The 18,929-nt window shown below is 43.5% G+C and overlaps 3 protein-coding genes across 9 annotated transcripts in view; all 3 read left to right on the top strand.

The window, feature by feature from the left end:
- LOC102880889 (protocadherin gamma-C4) overlaps positions 1-18,929 on the top strand; it is a 121,391-nt gene that overhangs the window by 19,285 nt on the left and 83,177 nt on the right. Inside the window, exons 1-2 of one of the 7 annotated variants that reach the window (XM_025040755.1) lie at positions 4,982-7,969; positions 13,394-13,483. The exons of 4 other annotated variants lie outside the window; for them this stretch is intronic. In XM_025040755.1, coding sequence (XP_024896523.1) covers positions 5,546-7,969; positions 13,394-13,399 — 2,430 coding nt within the window. In that variant the 5' untranslated portion in view covers positions 4,982-5,545 and the 3' untranslated portion in view covers positions 13,400-13,483. Of the gene's footprint in view, positions 1-4,981; positions 7,970-13,393; positions 13,484-14,271; positions 17,168-18,929 lie in introns of those variants that run through there. 2 more of the 7 variants (XM_015597973.2, XM_015597976.2) reach the window with 2 other exon arrangements.
- Positions 492-3,914, top strand: LOC107196481 (protocadherin gamma-B4-like). Its single transcript, XM_015597982.2, is given in 2 exon segments — positions 492-3,036; positions 3,039-3,914. Coding segments are annotated over 2 exon segments (2,394 nt in total). The 5' UTR covers positions 492-1,103; the 3' UTR covers positions 3,500-3,914.
- LOC102880379 (protocadherin gamma-B5) lies at positions 7,992-13,373 on the top strand. The gene is given in 2 exon segments (XM_006926982.3): positions 7,992-12,162; positions 12,164-13,373. Coding segments are annotated over 2 exon segments (2,415 nt in total). The 5' UTR covers positions 7,992-10,285; the 3' UTR covers positions 12,702-13,373.

The following is an 18,929-nucleotide window of genomic DNA, read 5'->3' as shown; positions in this document are numbered from 1 at the left end:
TGCAGTTATTGCATATTTTGAAAAAGAAAATCCCTTCCCCAATTTGTTAGATACTTAAAAATATTTTTTAAACAAAGACGAGAAATTGTCACAACGTTTTTGGAACAATTGCCTTCATTCGAGGTCATCATGGAATGTTATATAAGCACAGAAATAGGCGTCAGTGCCTCAGTGGAGTCGACCATGGTTAGGAACTTTGTGTTGCAAGGAAAAATATTATTCCCCTGGTAACTTAGAGGAATGATGTTACATTTCATAATCAGAAAAATAATTGTGCAATGGAAAGGAGCAGAATAGGCTAACTCTTCTGGCTACATCATTTCCTTGACTGAAATATGAAAGTCAGGTAATATTACTATAAATAAAACACTGAAACTATTTCAAATAAGAGAAATATTTGGAGATAAGTATAAATTGTTCTCTTTTAAAGACAATTACTGATGCTTTCTGAAAAAAAATTTGAAATAAATCAGCACGGAAGTACCCAAAAAGTAAAGAAAAACAAGGGGAAAAGAAACTAGGAAAGAAGCATAAAGCTTTATTCAATGTATTGCTAATCAGTAAGTATTCAAAATTACTGTACCCTGAGATCATTTACCAAGTCTCTGTATAGTCATCTTTCTGTTACTAGTGCGGATTTGAAGATTGGGGAACAATTATGTCAACGTATAGAGTTTATGTATTAAATCTATGTGATTTCCATAAAACCTGGAAAGTTGGGATAATGACGTTTCTACTGGTGCAAATTAAACATTATTAAATACATAGACTAAAAGTTGTTTGGTCAGGCAAGAGACTATAATTATTGTAGCTGGTTAGGCTGAAGCAGCAGAGGCTGCAGTTTCCTAGTGCGGTCTCTGGGCGCCGCTGTTGGCCAGAGTGATAAACTCGGCACCGGCGATCGCCTCGCGCAACCGCAGAGCTCTTTACCCAACTCAGACCCGCTAAAGCAAGCCTTTACACCGCTTCCTCCTCTGGAAAAGAAGAAAGCCTGACCCCGTGCAAAAACTAAAGCCTGTTCGGAGCTCCCGACATCTGCAACGCAGGGATTATTTGTCATCCACGCCTCCAGGCCGGTGAGCAAGCTGAGGGGAGCAAGAGGGATGGGGAGCGGCGCTGGGGACAGGGGCTGGGCTGAGAGACGGCCAGTGCTCTTTCTCTTCCTGCTGTCTTTGTTCTGCCCGGCGGCGCTCTCTGAGCAGATCCGCTACAAGATCCCCGAGGAACTGCCCGAGGGCTCCGTGGTGGGGAACCTCGCCAAGGACCTGGGACTCAGTGTCGGCGAGTTACCGACTCGAAAACTGCGCATCAGTTCGGAGAAGCCTTATTTCAGTGTGAGCTCAGAGCGCGGGGAGTTACTTGTGAGCAGTAGAGTGGACCGGGAGCAGATATGCGGGAAGAAGCCGGCTTGTGCTCTGGAATTTGAGGCTGTTGCTGAAAATCCATTGAACTTTTATCACGTGAATGTGGAGATCGAGGATATTAATGACCACACGCCAAAATTCATGCAAAATTCCTTTGAGCTGCAAATAAGTGAGTCCACAAAGCCTGAGGCACGATTTATCTTAGGATCTGCCTATGATGCAGATATTGGCACCAACTCACTACAGAATTACCAACTCAGTCCCAATGATCATTTCATACTCGTGAATAAAGAGAAATCAGATGGTAGTAAATACCCTGAACTAGTACTGAAGAAGCCTTTAGACAGAGAAGAGCAGAAGTCCTACCACTTGACCTTGACTGCTTCGGACTGCGGGGATCCATCCCTAAGCAGCACCGCACAGATACAGATCCTAGTGTCTGATGCCAATGATAATCCCCCAGTATTCAGCCAAGAGCGATACAGGGTGGGCCTTTTGGAAAACGTGTTCCCAGGCACCACTGTGCTTCAAGTGATGGCCACCGACCAGGATGAGGGTGTCAATGCCGAGATCACCTTCTCTTTCACTGAAGCAGGCCAGATCACCCAGTTTGACCTGAATTCTAATACCGGAGAAATTACCATTCGAAATACATTAGATTTTGAGGAAGTCAAGGAATATTCTATTGTGGTGGAAGCAAGGGATGGTGGAGGACTGGTTGCACAATGTACTGTAGAGATAGAAGTCCTAGATGTAAATGACAATGTCCCAGAAGTGATATTCCAATCTCTACCAGACCTTATTATGGAAGACACCAGGTTAGGAACATACATTGCTTTACTCAAAATCCGTGACGAGGATTCCGGACACAACGGAGAAGTTATTTGTAAATTAGAAGGGGGTGTTCCATTTAAATTACTCACTTCTTCAAGAAACACGTATAAATTAGTGACAGCTGGAGTTCTAGACCGCGAGCAAACTCCTGAGTACAATGTCACCATCACAGCCACCGACAAAGGCAAGCCGCCCCTCTCTTCCAGCTCAAGCATCACCCTGCACATCGGCGATGTAAACGACAATGCGCCGGGTTTTGAAGAGGCCTCCTACGTGGTCCACGTGGCCGAGAACAACCCACCCGGGGCATCTATCGCCCAAGTCAGCGCTTCCGACCCGGACCTGGGACCCAACGGCCACGTCTCCTACTCCATCGTGGCCAGCGACCTGGAGCCGCAGGCGCTGTCGTCCTACGTGTCCGTGAGCGCGCAGAGCGGCGTGGTGTTCGCGCAGCGCGCCTTCGACCACGAGCAGCTGCGCGCCTTCGAGCTGACGCTGCAGGCCCGCGACCAGGGCTCGCCCGCGCTCAGCGCCAACGTGAGCCTGCGCGTGTTGGTGGGCGACCGCAACGACAACGCGCCTAGGGTGCTGTACCCGACGCTGGGGCCCGACGGCTCGGCGCTCTTCGACACGGTGCCGCGCGCCGCGCAGCCCGGCTACCTGGTCACCAAGGTGGTGGCGGTGGACGCGGACTCGGGACACAACGCCTGGCTGTCCTACCACGTGCTGCAGGCCAGCGAGCCCGGACTGTTCAGCTTGGGGCTGCGCACGGGCGAGGTGCGCACGGCGCGCGCTTTGGGCGACAGGGACGCTGCCCGCCAGCGCCTGCTTCGCTGTGCGCCCTCTCGGCCACCGCCACGCTGCACCTGATTTTCGCAGACAGCCTACAAGAGGCTCTGCCAGACTTCAGTGACCGCGCCGAGCCCTCTGACCCCCAGGCTGAGCTACAGTTTTACCTAGTGGTGGCCTTAGCCTTGATTTCAGTGCTCTTCCTCCTCGCGGTGATTCTGGCGGTTGCCCTGCGCCTCAGACGCTCCTCCAGCCCCACCACCTGGGGCTGCTTTCAGCCTGGTCTTTGTGTCAAGTCTGGACCCGTGGTTCTCCCCAGCTATAACGAAGGGACTTTACCTTATTCCTACAATCTGCGCGTTGCCCATGCTGGAAAGACAGAGTTTAATTTTCTAAAATGTAACGAACAATTGAGTTCAGGACAAGATAAACTTTGCGCTGAATCGTCTGGGGCCTTATTTCCATTTTGTAATTCCAGTGAGTCGACTTCCCATCAGGTGAGTTTTCTTTAAGCATAACCTGCTTCTTGTGGTTTATCCAGTTCTCCATATTTACAGGGAAACATACAATGTTCAGATTTAAAAGTTGTCTTAAGAAAGTTGTAGCCAGTCAAAAAGCTGTCATACCATCCTTCAAGGGAGGTTGAAGTAGGAGCAATTATTTGTGTTTTAGGGATGTCTTACCAGGCTCAGATTTACAAAGCAGTGAGGGTGAAGTTTTATCTACAAAGGGAAATGTTTAACAATGCTATAAGCTCTGTCACAAAAGCTAACGAGATTTTTCTCTTAATTTTTGTCATTTAATAGATGATTTTTTTATTCAACTGGGACATGCTATAAATGTAAAAGTAGGCAAACATTTAAGTAAACATTTAAAGGAAAAAATTTAAGCTAAGATTATTTTTCTTAACCTATTTTTACTGTTTTGGTTTCCATACTAATCTGATGTTTTCTCTTTTATATTTACTTTCTTTTGCTTCAAAATCACCTAGAATAATATATCTTAACCTGCATTTTATGTAGATGGACCCGTTGTAATTGTATACAATGTACTGTGTGAGTGTTGTGTGTAAAATGGTTTGACTTAGCAGTAGGTCCATTTTGCTCACCATAAGATTAAAACATGTTCTCCCTACTTACACCATAGGTTTTTCAGGATTAACCTGCATTGAAGCTTTTTCTGTCAGCTCTTCCATCAAAAAAAAGACAATATTTGAAATTTTGCCTGTTTTTTTTTTTTTTTTTTTTTTTTTGCAGCCTTAAACTGACATAGCTAGATGTCTTCTAGTCATTCTGCTATCTTTAGGATAAAAGATAGTTGAATTCTTCAAATTTTAGACAAAATTGCTAATCTGATGTGCATACAAGTATATACAAAAGATGATAATACATTGTTTCAGCCTTTTGCTAGATTTTCCTTACTAACTGCTTTAGTTCATGGCCACTTTACAAACTGCTGGAAAATAAAAAGAAATATCTTTTTATACTGGCATTTTTAACTCCTTAGTGATAATCATGTGTTCCTTACTTTTTTGTGGTTCTTTTGCTTTAAGGTACTAATAAAGGTGAGAATAACTTTAGAACACATGTCTACCTTAGGAAGATAATTAAGTCTGCTTTAAAGTGTAATCATCTCTTATTGGTAGAAAAATGGGAAATAGATTTACTTTTCATTGTAAATTTATTTGTACCTTTCAAGTGTTTTCGATTCGAATGGAAAAAAATTAAATAAAATAGTCAAATAGCGTAATCTCTAATAAAACTTGAAAGTAAAAGCACTTAAACTGTTAAAATTTTACAATATTAATTTGAAAATTTTATCTATGTACAATTTAAAAGACTTTCTAAAGAAAATTAAAAACAATAACTAAAGTAAGCTTATTATAATGATTAATTAGTTTAAACCAAGTAAAATAATTTCTTAGTCAATCATCTTTAATAGGTCTGTATTAGTCTATAAGTGAATTTCTAGTGACAAATGGAGTTCTTACTTATTTGACAATATATATTGAAGACATTTACAATAAATCTTAGAGCATAACAAGAAATAAAAGTTTAATAATTTTTAAAAGAGTAAATGTATTCCAGAAATATGAATAATTTAATATGAAGCTAACCCATAAATCTGATCATTTGTAATACTTTGTAAGACTTTAACCTTATTGCATCCCATGATTCTTGGCAATTTTTAAATATGAATTCAGGTACAAATTAAATAAATGCAAAACGAACTAAAAAGCAAATAGTATTTTTTTTCCCAATAATCTAGCATACAGTATTACAAATCTAAGTAGGTGCAGTAACTGTTCAGGACTCTAAGCGCCGCTGTTCACCTAATTTGGAGATAAATATAACCGAACGCCGTCCGGATACTCAGGGCTCCCACCTCACAAAGACCCGCAGATCCCACAAACGAACTGCAGGGCTGCAGCGAAACTCCGTCCCAAAATTTGGGACCCTCTAGCTTTCGACAGATTGATCTCCATAGCTGCAGCAGAAAGGTAAACAAGAAACATATGTCCAGTGAAGATTCTAAGTGGATTCCGTAACAAGAGAACAATGGCCGCTCCCAAGAATTACCGAGGACGCAGCGAACTGGTCCTGCTGTGCGTATTTCTGGGCACGCTCTGGGAGATCGGGAAGGGACAGATCCACTACTCAGTGCCAGAAGAGAGCGACAAAGGATCCTTCGTGGGTAACATCTCTAAAGACCTGGGGCTGGAGTCACAAGAGCTGGCGAAGCACGGAGTCCGCATCGTCTCCAGAGGTAGGACTCAGCTCTTTGCTCTGAACTGGAGGGGCGGCAGCTTAGTCACCGCAGGCAGGATAGACCGGGAGGAGCTCTGCGCTCAGAGCGCACCTTGCCTTGTAAATATAAACATCCTGGTTGAGGATAGAGGAAAACTTTTTGGGATAGAAATAGAAATCACTGATATCAATGATAATAACCCAAAATTCCAGGCGGAAAATCTGGAAGTAAAGATTAACGAAATCACTGCGCCTGGCACACGTTATCCACTCCCAGAGGCTGTTGACCCGGATGTGGGCTTGAATTCCCTGCAGAACTACCAGCTCAGCCCCAATCACCACTTCTCCCTGGACGTGCAAACTGGAGACGACGGGACTATCACCCCAGAGCTGGTGCTGGAGCGCGCCCTGGACCGCGAGGAAGAGGCTGCTCACCACCTGGTCCTCATCGCCTCCGACGGCGGCGAGCCGCGTCGCTCCAGCACAGTGCACATCCAAGTGACAGTATTGGACACGAACGACAATGCCCCGGTTTTTGCTCAGCCGATTTACCGAGTGACAGTCCCAGAGAATGTGCCCCTGGGCACCCGGCTGCTTACTGTAAGAGCTAGCGACCCGGATGAGGGAGCCTACGGAGAAGTGACATATAAATTCTGGAAAATTAGTGAGAAACAATCTCCGTTATTCCAGCTTGATGAAAATACTGGGGAAATATCAACAGCAAAGAGTCTAGATTATGAAGACTGTGCATTTTTTGAAATGGAAATACAAGCTGAAGATGTGGGGGCACTCATGGGGAGAACCAAAGTGCTCATTTCGGTAGAAGATGTAAATGACAATAGACCTGAAGTGACTGTCACATCTTTGTTTAGCCCAGTCTTGGAAAATACTCATCCAGGAACAGTAATTGCCTTCTTGAATGTACATGACCGAGACTCTGGAAAGAATGGTCAAGTTGTCTGTTACATACGTGATAATTTGCCTTTTCGATTAGAAAAATCAATAGATAATTATTATAGATTGGTAACATGGACATATTTGGACCGAGAAAAGACCTCAGTGTACAATATCACAGTGATGGCCTCAGATCTAGGAACTCCGCCTTTATCTACTGAAACTCATATCACCTTGCATGTGGCAGACACCAACGACAATCCACCCTCATTCCCTCATGCCTCCTACTCAGCCTATATCCCAGAGAACAACCCCAGAGGCGCCTCAATCTTCTCTGTGACTGCCTATGACCCGGACAGTAGCAAGAACGCCCAGGTCACTTACTCTGTGACCGAGGATATCATCATGGGGGCACCTATGTCCTCGTATGTCTCCATCAATTCTGACACTGGTGTGCTGTATGCACTGCGCTCCTTTGACTATGAGCAGATCCAAGACTTACAGCTACTGGTGACTGCCAGGGACAGTGGGGACCCTCCACTCAGCAGCAATGTGTCACTGAGTCTGTTTGTGCTGGACCAGAATGACAACGTCCCTGAAATCCTGTACCCCTCGCTCCCCAATGATGGTTCCACTGGTGTAGAGCTAGCACCCCGCTCTGCGGAACCTGGCTATCTGGTGACCAAGGTGGTGGCAGTGGACAAAGACTCAGGCCAGAATGCCTGGCTGTCCTACCGTCTGCTCAAGGCCAGCGAGCCAGGGCTCTTCACCGTGGGGCTGCACACGGGTGAGGTGCGCACGGCGCGGGCCCTGCTGGACAGAGACGCCCTCAAGCAGAGCCTGGTGGTGGCCATCCAGGACCATGGCCAGCCTCCTCTCTCCGCCACTGTTTCGCTCACTGTAGCATTGGCTCACAACATTCCAGATGTCCTGGCTGACCTGAGCAACATCAGAAACCCCACCAGCTCTAATGATTCGGACCTAACGTTGTACTTAGTGGTGGCTGTGGCTGTTGTCTCCTGCGTCTTCCTCGCCTTTGTTGTTGTGCTACTGGCTCTCAGACTATGGCGGTGGCACAAGTCAAATCTGCTTCAGGCTTCGGGCGGCGGGTTGGTGGGTCTGCCAGGCTCAAGCTTTGTAGGTGTGGAGGGAGTACAAGCCTTCCTGCAGACCTATTCCCATGAGGTTTCCCTCACTGCAGACTCAGGAAAGAGTCACCTGATCTTCCCACAGCCCAACTATGCGGACACACTCATCAGCCATGACAGCTGTGAGAAAAGTGATTCTTTGTTAACATCCATAGAATTTCATGAAGGTAAGGATGACACTACTTCTGTTCAGGTGAGTTCAGTTTTTTGTTTATATTTATTTCTAAGAGGAATTATTTTTAAATAAATTTATGTTTCGAAACATGTTTTGAAGAAAGTTTAAAATATTATTTAAGATATACCACAAAGTTTAAGGTTTACTTTAGTGGTGATACTGTAAAATTGAGTCCTAATCATCATGGTTTGTTTCATTTGCTTTCAAAGACTTGAACAAGGTTGTTTAAATGTGAACTCTCAACCCCTTAAAGCCTTCCATATTTTACTATAATTATCACTTATCACTAATTCACTTAAGAAATAGTTACTCAACCACATAAGGTAAGTTTGTTTATATATATGTATGTATGCATGTATGCATGTATATGTATACATATGTGTGTATATATATATATACACATATATATTTCTAAGTTAGAACTGAGGGAAAATTATCGAGACTTCTAACTCCTTAGATTAGCTTAGTAGAAGTAAAATTTTTAGAATTATATTTAGAGTTTGGACCTAAAACTGGGCTTTCTAAGATTCTTTCACTTTAAACCTCTTTTCTGAGCCTCATGTCTGCTTTAATACCCTTAAAAAGCTTTAATGATTCTTATATTTCAAAACATGAACTTATTTTAAAGGATAGATCTGATCCTGGTGGTAGGTGAGACTGGTCTCTAAATGTTGAGTTTGTGTGTCAGTGGTCACCCAGGGCTCATACCAAAGGAGTAGTAGTGGAATCTAAAGTCTAAAATAGCCATTGCCTTCCACCTCCCCCACCAAAAAAAAAAAAACAGATTTGTAGTAAAATGTCATTTTAAACTGTTGAAGGTGACTTTTGTAAAATACAGAAGAACATGTTTGGGTAAAGTTCCAAAGAGCTGCTTTGGTGATGCAGCCATGTGAAATGTGCTGTATTCTCATGGTAAGAGAGTCTGAGAATGTTAGTTTATGAACAGAAATTCCATGTTCATAAATTTTAAACAAGCTAATTAATTCAACTAAAAATTACTCCATCTGGACTGTGTGTGTGTTTTCCGTATTCCTTGTTATAGCTTTTTAATAAAGCTAACCTCTGTTTTATTATCAGGTGACACTTTGCAATTTTAAAATGTATGTGGAAAGTTGCCCTGACAGAAAAGAAAATCCTTACTCTTGCTCAAAATATTCACTTATTGTCAAAAATTTTTTAACAAATAAAGTAAAATAATTAGAATAAATATCACTATAATAAGTAAATTTATTTAAATAAAACCACCATGAGCTCAAATACTCTAATTCCAAAGTCATTCATTCAGTGTAAAATAGGTCCATAGATAAGGAAGTAATACAGCCTACTAGAATATCCCTTTGTGACTTTATATGGAAGAATAAATAAACATTCCCCTAATGACTTTTAAGAATGAGTTATGTACTATATTGAGTGTGACATAAGCCAAGTAATTTTGGGATATGAAGAAGAGGATAGAGTAAATCATGCCTTGGCTACATGATAGAGACAGTTTTATTTTGAACGATTGAATACTTCTTAAGGTAGTTGGAAGAGTAAAAAATTATTTTTATAAAGAAAGCGTTACAGGGGGAAGAAATGTTTGAGCATTACTACAAAATTGCACAATTTTACAAGACAGTTTTCAACAGTATGGATGTTCTCTAATATGTTATATGAAACAGCATTAATTATGTAGAAATGTTGAGGAAAATAAGAATCAAAAGAAGTTTAGAAATTATTTCACGTCATAGCTAATGAAGAGGATGAATTTTTGAAATCGGTAGATGATAAACTCTCTGAAGGCAATACCTGTGTCTTATTCATTATTGTATCACCAATGACAAGGGCAGTACATAGCACAAGGCAAGAGTTCAATGTATGTTTGTTGAATGGTGAAATGAATGTACCAATATATGTAGGTGTGTATAAAAATCCAACATGATATGTCTAATAATTTGGAAACAAGAAAAAGATACCTTAAAGGAAGACTTATAATTTAAGATATTAAATATATTAACATAAAAACATAGCTTGTTCAGTTAGGCACACGATTATTACTGTAGCTGGTTGGACTGAAGCAGCAGAGGCTGCAGTTTCCTAGTGCGGTCTCTGGGCGCCGCTGTTGGCCAGAGTGATAAACTCGGCACCGGCGATCGCCTCGCGCAACCGCAGAGCTCTTTACCCAACTCAGACGCGCTAAAGCAAGCCTTTACACCGCTTCCTCCTCTGGAAAAGAAGAAAGCCTGACCCCGTGCAAAAACTAAAGCCTGTTCGGAGCTCCCGACATCTGCAACGCAGGGATTATTTGTCATCCACGCCTCCAGGCCGGTGAGCAAGCTGAGGGGAGCAAGAGGGATGGGGAGCGGCGCTGGGGACAGGGGCTGGGCTGAGAGACGGCCAGTGCTCTTTCTCTTCCTGCTGTCTTTGTTCTGCCCGGCGGCGCTCTCTGAGCAGATCCGCTACAAGATCCCCGAGGAACTGCCCGAGGGCTCCGTGGTGGGGAACCTCGCCAAGGACCTGGGACTCAGTGTCGGCGAGTTACCGACTCGAAAACTGCGCATCAGTTCGGAGAAGCCTTATTTCAGTGTGAGCTCAGAGCGCGGGGAGTTACTTGTGAGCAGTAGAGTGGACCGGGAGCAGATATGCGGGAAGAAGCCGGCTTGTGCTCTGGAATTTGAGGCTGTTGCTGAAAATCCATTGAACTTTTATCACGTGAATGTGGAGATCGAGGATATTAATGACCACACGCCAAAATTCATGCAAAATTCCTTTGAGCTGCAAATAAGTGAGTCCACACTGCCTGGCATGCGATTTATATTAGAAGTAGCGGAAGATGCAGATATTGGCTTAAACTCTCTCCAGAATTATAAACTCTCTCTTAGCTCTAGTTTCTCATTGATAAATAAGGAGAAACAAGATGGTAGTAAATACCCGGAGCTGATATTGGAGAAACCTTTAGACCGGGAACAACTAAGTTATCATAATTTGATCCTCACTGCCTTGGACGGCGGAGATCCACCGCTAAGCGGCACCACTGAGCTCCGGGTCCAGGTCACTGATGCCAATGATAATCGTCCTATCTTCAACCAGGACATATACAGAGTCAGCCTTCGAGAAAACGTGCCCCTAGGCACCACTGTGCTGCAGGTGTCAGCCACCGACCTGGACGAGGGCGTCAACTCAGAAATCACTTATTCATTCTACAGGACCGGGCAAATCTTCCGTCTGAATTCAAAGAGCGGAGAAATTACCACTTTAAGGACACTGGATTTCGAAGAAATCAAGGAATATTCTATTGTGGTGGAAGCAAGGGATGGTGGAGGACTGGTTGCACAATGTACAGTTGAAATTAACATTCAAGATGAAAATGACAACAGCCCGGAAATTGCTATCCATTCTCTACCAGAAATGATTCTGGAAAACGCAGTGCCGAGAACACTAATTGCTTTGATCAGAATAAATGACCGAGATTCCGGGGAGAATGGGGAGGTATATTGTCGATTAGACGGTGATGTACCTTTTCAGATAATTTCTTCGTCTAAAAATTCATATAAGTTGGTAACAGACGGGCCCCTGGACCGGGAACAGACCCCAGAGTACAACGTCACCATCACAGCCACCGACAAAGGCAAGCCGCCCCTCTCCTCCAGCATTACCATTACCCTGCACATCACCGACGTCAACGACAACGCTCCGGTTTTCCAGCAGTCAGCCTACCTGGTCCACGTGCCAGAAAACAATCCGCCTGGTGCTTCCATAGCGCAGGTCAGCGCCTCTGACTCCGACCTGGGACCCAACGGCCACGTCTCCTACTCCATCGTGGCCAGCGACCTGGAGCCGCGGGCGCTGTCGTCCTACGTGTCCGTGAGCGCGCAGAGCGGCGTGGTGTTCGCGCAGCGCGCCTTCGACCACGAGCAGCTGCGCGCCTTCGAGCTGACGCTGCAGGCCCGCGACCAGGGCTCGCCCGCGCTCAGCGCCAACGTGAGCCTGCGCGTGTTGGTGGGCGACCGCAACGACAACGCGCCTAGGGTGCTGTACCCGACGCTGGGGCCCGACGGCTCGGCGCTCTTCGACACGGTGCCGCGCGCCGCGCAGCCCGGCTACCTGGTCACCAAGGTGGTGGCGGTGGACGCGGACTCGGGACACAACGCCTGGCTGTCCTACCACGTGCTGCAGGCCAGCGAGCCCGGACTGTTCAGCTTGGGGCTGCGCACGGGCGAGGTGCGCACGGCGGGGGGACAGGGACGCTGCCCGCCAGCGCCTGCTGGTCGCTGTGCGCGATGGGGGACAGCCACCCCTCTCGGCCACCGCCACGCTGCACCTGATTTTCGCAGACAGCCTACAGGAGGCTCTGCCAGACTTCAGTGACCGCACCGAGCCCTCTGACCCCCAGGCTGAGCTACAGTTTTACCTAGTGGTGGCCTTGGCCTTGATTTCAGTGCTCTTCCTCCTCGCGGTGATTCTGGCGGTTGCCCTGCGCCTCAGACGCTCCTCCAGCCCCACCACCTGGGGCTGCTTTCAGCCTGGTCTTTGTGTCAAGTCTGGACCCGTGGTTCTCCCCAGCTATAACGAAGGGACTTTACCTTATTCCTACAATCTGCGCGTTGCCCATGCTGGAAAGACAGAGTTTAATTTTCTAAAATGTAACGAACAATTGAGTTCAGGACAAGATAAACTTTGCGCTGAATCGTCTGGGGCCTTATTTCCATTTTGTAATTCCAGTGAGTCAACTTCCCATCCTGAAACACTAACAGCGGTGAGTTGCATTTAAGTGCCTCGTCCTTTTCATTATCTACCCAACTTTCCATATTTATATGAAAATATATTACATTTCTAAGTATAATGAGTTGTCTTAGGGATATTTAGCCTGTCAGAAAGCTATACTTCCGTTCTTCAACGGGATGGTGAATTGGGGGTGTCATACATATTTATGTGCCATAACATACAGTTATCTTACCAAGTTTGGATTTACAAAGTAGTGAGAGTGTGCTCTTTGCTTCACAGCAAAAGTTTTGTACAAATTCCTTGCCTTTTTTCAAATCTCCTGAGGTTTAATCATTGTCTCATTCTTTATTTATTTAAATTTTTATTATATGTAAGTAAACATTAAATTTAAGTAGGCGATCGTTGAATTGACCCTTTATAGCATAAAAACTACTACTAGATATTATCCTTCACTAATTTCACTGGTACAGTTTCTATCCCTTTCTTATATTTATTCTTCATACCTAGTTCCTTATGTCAACATATTCATGATTCTTTGAATCCCTTATAATCGTAAGAAAAATAATCTCTGTGTGTTTTGTGTATATGAGCAGGAGAAAGAGACAGGGAGACAGAGAAAAGGATACAAATAGAGGCAAAGACAGAGAAACACTCTACAAACTCACCAGAAGGTTGAAATCCTTATTTAAGTTCTATCATGCTGTCTTGAATGCAAAATTCTCCTTTTCCTCTTTATAGTTATAAGAAGACACTTGATAAAAGATGAGGAAATTCCACTGCCTCTAACACTGCTATCACTCCTGACCTACATTTTTTGAAGAAGAAAGAGGCGGAAAAGTCACTAGATTTGTCTTATTATTTGAAGCACTATACATTAGTGACTAGAAGTTTTCTCATCCTTATATCTGTAGAGTGAAAAGAGAATCCTGAATTTTCCATTTTAAGGCAAAAACTACTAATTTTATTCATATACAAAGTTGCCATTACACAAGAATCAGTTTTTTTGCTTGCTTTCCCTAAGGAAATGAACTTTCCTTCAGTAAAGGGAATCTTTACAAACTGCTGAAATTGCTTATTATGTCACTTTCTACTTTCTAGTGGTAACAACTTGTTTTATATCTTGTGTTCTTTTTCCTGAATTAAGTTTAAGTGACTCTTAGAATAAGAGTAAGATTACCTTAAAATTGCATGATTTCTTGATGAAAAGACTGAAATGAAAACCTGCCTTTCAGTGTGTTTATTTGACTCTTCCAGATGCCATAGCCTGTGCATGCATTATGTATACACGCCGAAAACTAAAAAAAAAAAAAAAAAATTTTTAATAGCATAAAAGTTTTACAGTCACAAATATATAACATTTAAAAACCAATCGTTTTAAGTTTAGCAATATTAGGTGAGAGAAATCTATTTCTATTGCCTCATTAAAATTATTTTGTAAGCAAAATTGTAAGGAAACTTTACTCCAGGAATTTTACTATCAAAATAATTAACCTTATAAAAAAAACTTAAAAGTGAATAATCTATCATATGTACTCATTCAATTTAAATTATTTAAGATACATATATCTATAAAATTAAGAATAGAAAGCAAAATTCTACCCAGAATTAGAGTGTTAATTTGATATATTTGATATATTTAATAATATACCTAATAGAAATTTCATTCCACTTCATTTCCAACTAAGATATCCACACATGTCAATTGCTTTTGAAATATAAATGTAAGAACAATTAGAGAAATCTAAAATCATAGAAGAGAGTAGTGTTTTCTTTTTCAGTCATCTGTGATCAAGATCTGTATTGCACATCTCAGTGAGTGTAGTAACGATTTAGGACTCTGAGCGCCGCTGTTCACCAACTCTAAGAAAAGCTCCATCCGCGCTCCATCCGGATATTAGAACCTGCAACTACACAAAGTCCCACAAACCGACTCTGGGCTGCAACAAAACGCAGCCTCTTAACTTGGGACACACCTTGGTTTCTTAAGGAAAAATATACCCATAATTTTTAGGAGGAGAAAAGAACCTAAGGAGTCAGCGTGCACAGGAAGCATTCTGAGGAAAAAAAAAAAATCCGAGTGAAGCAACAATGGCGGCTCCAAAGAATCGCCCGCACCTTGGGAGACTGGTCCTGCTGTGCCTTTTGCTGAGGAGGATGTGGGAGACCCGGGCCAACCTGATCCGCTACTCGGTGCCTGAAGAGACAGAAAAAGGCTATGTCGTGGGAAATATCTCCAAGGACCTGGGGCTGCAGCTCCGGGAGCTGGCGGAGCGCGGAGTCCGCATCGTCTCCAGAGGTAGGACGCAGCTTTTCGCTCTGCACCCGCGCAGCGGCAGCTTGGTCACCGCGGGCAGGATAGACCGGGAGGAGCTCTGCGCTCAGAGCGCGCCGTGTCTGGTTAACTTTAAAGTCCTGGTTGAAGACGAAGTGCAACTTTATGGAATAGAAATAGAAGTCACTGATATCAATGATAATAACCCAAAATTCCAGGCGGAAAATCTGGAAGTAAAGATTAACGAAATCACTGCGCCTGGCACACGTTATCCACTCCCAGAGGCTGTTGACCCGGATGTGGGCTTGAATTCCCTGCAGAACTACCAGCTCAGCCCCAATCACCACTTCTCCCTGGACGTGCAAACTGGAGACGACGGGACTATCAACCCAGAGCTGGTGCTGGAGCGCGCCCTGGACCGCGAGGAAGAGGCTGCTCATCACCTGGTCCTCATCGCCTCCGACGGCGGCGAGCCGCGTCGCTCCAGCACAGTGCACATCCAAGTGACAGTATTGGATACGAACGACAATGCCCCGGTTTTTGCTCAGCCGATTTACCGAGTGACAGTCCCAGAGAATGTGCCCCTGGGCACCCGGCTGCTTACTGTAAGAGCCAGCGACCCGGATGAGGGAGCCAACGGAGAAGTGACATACAAATTCTGGAAAATTAGTGAGAAACAATCTCCGTTATTCCAGCTTGATGAAAATACTGGGGAAATATCAACGGCAAAGAGTCTAGATTATGAAGACTGTGCATTTTTTGAAATGGAAATACAAGCTGAAGATGGTGGGGGATTGAAGGGGTGGACTAAAGTGCACATTTCAGTGGAAGATGTAAATGACAATAGACCCGAAGTGATTGTTACATCTTTGTTTAGTCCAGTGAGGGAAGATGCTCCTCAAGGAACAGTAATCGTTCTTTTCAATGCTCATGATGGAGACTCTGGGAAGAACGGCCAAGTGGTCTGTTCCATCCAGGAGAGTCTACCTTTTCAGTTAAAAAAGTCAGTAGAAGATTATTATAGATTGTTGACATCCCAAATTCTTGACCGAGAGAAAACCTCTGAATATAATATCACAGTGACAGCAACAGACAGAGGAACACCGCCTCTTTCCACAGAAATCCACATCACTCTGCATGTGGTTGACATCAACGACAATCCACCTTCCTTCTCTCAAACCTCTTACTCAGTCTATCTCCCTGAAAACAACCTTAGAGGTACCTCTATCTTCTGTGTGACAGCCAATGACCCTGACAGTAATGAGAATGCCCGGGTGATTTACTCCTTGGCTGAGGACATCATCCAAGGGGCTCCTCTCTCCTCCTATGTCTCCATCAACTCCAACACAGGTGTGCTTTATGCTCTTCGCTCCTTTGACTATGAACAGTTTCGAGATCTTCAAATGCAGGTGAGGGCAAGAGACAGTGGAGACCCACCACTCAGCAGCAACGTGTCATTGACCTTGTTCGTGCTTGACCAGAATGACAACGCGCCAGAGATCCTGTACCCCGCTCTCCCCACTGATGGTTCCACCGGTGTGGAACTGGCGCCCCACTCTGCAGAACCTGGGTACCTGGTGACTAAAGTGGTGGCAGTGGACAGAGACTCAGGCCAGAATGCCTGGCTGTCCTACCGCCTGCTCAAGGCCAGCGAGCCAGGGCTCTTCACGGTGGGGCTGCACACGGGCGAGGTGCGGACGGTGCGGGCCCTGCTAGACAGAGATGCCCTCAAGCAGAGCTTGGTAGTGGCCGTCCAGGACCACGGCCAGCCCCCTCTCTCGGCCACCGTCACGCTCACGGTTGCTGTAGCCGACAGCATCCCAGACATCCTGGCCGACCTGGAAAGCTTCAAACCCTCTGCGAACCCTGAGGACTCCGGCCTCACACTGTATCTGGTGGTGGCGGTAGCCTCAGTCTCCTGTGTCTTCCTCGCCTTTGTCATCGTACTGCTGGCGCTCAGACTGAGGTGCTGGCGCACATCGCGTCTGCTCCAGGCTTCTGGAGGCGGATTGGCAAGTCTGCCGGCTTCGCACTTTGTGGGTGTGGACGGGGTGCAGGCGTTCCTGCAGACCTATTCCCATGAGGTGTCCCTCACTGCGGACTCTCGAAAGAGTCACCTGATCTTCCCGCAGCCCAACTATGTGGACACGCTCATCAGCCAGGAGAGCTTTGAGAAAAACGAACCTTCGTGTGTTTTAGAAGATTCCAAGTTTCCTATAGAAGATACCCCTTTGGTTCCAGTGAGTTCATTTTTCTCTTTTACTATCTATTACAATTGATTTTCTCTCCAAGGGTTGGCACTTAAGGTAGGAAACATTTATGTTAACATATTTATCAGCATTTACGTTTTTATGGGGCCTCATTTTTGCTCTAACTTGGATAGAGGCATTTATTAGTTACATCGCTGATATTTTTTCACTTTCTCATAATCAACCTAGGGTCAAAGAAGCTTTTCTCTTGGGCTGCTATCATGATCCGGCATTAACACCAACTCTTTGGATGGGGTTGCTTGATTGGTTACCTTGGTTCACTACTAATTTTAGGGCTGGTTTTTCATTCCTGAAATTTATTATTATCATCATCTCTAATGGCCACGTTGTGGAATTCTTACTCTGAAAACATTACCATTTTTGTAAGGGTAAATTAATGAGGTGGCAAATGCATTCTTTTTGGAGAAATAACTGAAAACCCAAATTTACTGCTTCTGCTCTTCTGATTCTGGGACAGAACAACACCCCTTTGAGGTGATGTTTTTCAGATCTAACGTTTGTAGAGGTCATTTGTATTTAAAGATCATTTCTGAGGAAGATTCAAACTTCAGTTATCATCTATCTCCAAACCCTAGTAAAGCATTTTTTATTCTTTAATGATAAAAATTTTAACATCCTTGTTCTCATATGCTCAAGGTTTTAATTTCTTAATGCTATAAGGTCAAATTATTAATAGCTGAAACTCTTCTTTCCTATACTTTATGCTTGCTCAAGAGGAATTTCTGAGACTGAACACTGTGAGAGGACAAAACAGGGAAAATAAAAACTATTCTTCGACTGTCTGTTATTTCTGGCTCAATTCTCCAAACTTTAAGACTAGAAATAAATATGGATATGGGAAATGATTTAGGAAAATATCCTCAAGAACTGCTAAGGAGATTCTAAGAATATTTTATTAGCGCTTAGTTATCATGAAAAGAATAATGTATAATTTAATTTGATGTTAAACATAGTGTCATTTCAAGAAATAAATGATATTCCAGGAGATTTTGAAAATAAGCTTTGAAGTTGTCTCAAAATTCTATTCTAAACATGCTGAATATAAGGTCTAATATGTCTGGGAGTCCATTATGACATGCAGACATAATTATTTCAAATACTCTTTATTCTTAAGCTACTAGGAAAAAAGTAAACCATCATTCATGGTCATATTTTAAACCATGCAGTAGGAAATCTGTCATTTAAAGTTTCTGCCCTGTGGAGTAACCTTTAGTACTTAGCATTCATAAGTATTAAAATATGTGTTAATGTGAGGGAGAAAAGGTAACAGATACTGAGGGTTGCATGTCATAGTAGGTAACTACTATTCTCTACTTGCCTTTAAAAACAGAACACAGGACTTACTGTTTTTAAAGGCAGAGTGTGGAAATGCTAAATTCTAGTTTTCTTAAATAGGTAGGACTTTTGCATTGGTAACAAATTATATAACATAATAGGCTTAAAGATAAAAGTTTAGCTCACCTTAATGTCTCATCTAAAAGAAGTTAATTAAATATATTGGATTTAATTTAAAATAATGAGTGCAGTATATATTAAACAAAGGTGGTCTTGTGCTGATCATAGTTGCAGTAGGAATGGGTATATGAAGATTCAATAATAATGCTCTCTACTTTTATATGTTTGAAAATTTCCACAACAAATTTCATGAAAACACTAGGCATATAGGCATACTATGTAACACTATGATAAACTAAAACTTGGGGCTATTATATAACTGCATTTATATATATAT

This window comes from Pteropus alecto, unplaced genomic scaffold (assembly GCF_000325575.1).
Source record: "Pteropus alecto unplaced genomic scaffold, ASM32557v1 scaffold78, whole genome shotgun sequence".
Taxonomy (NCBI): domain Eukaryota; kingdom Metazoa; phylum Chordata; class Mammalia; order Chiroptera; family Pteropodidae; genus Pteropus; species Pteropus alecto.
This window is presented reverse-complemented; position numbering and strand designations above follow the sequence as displayed.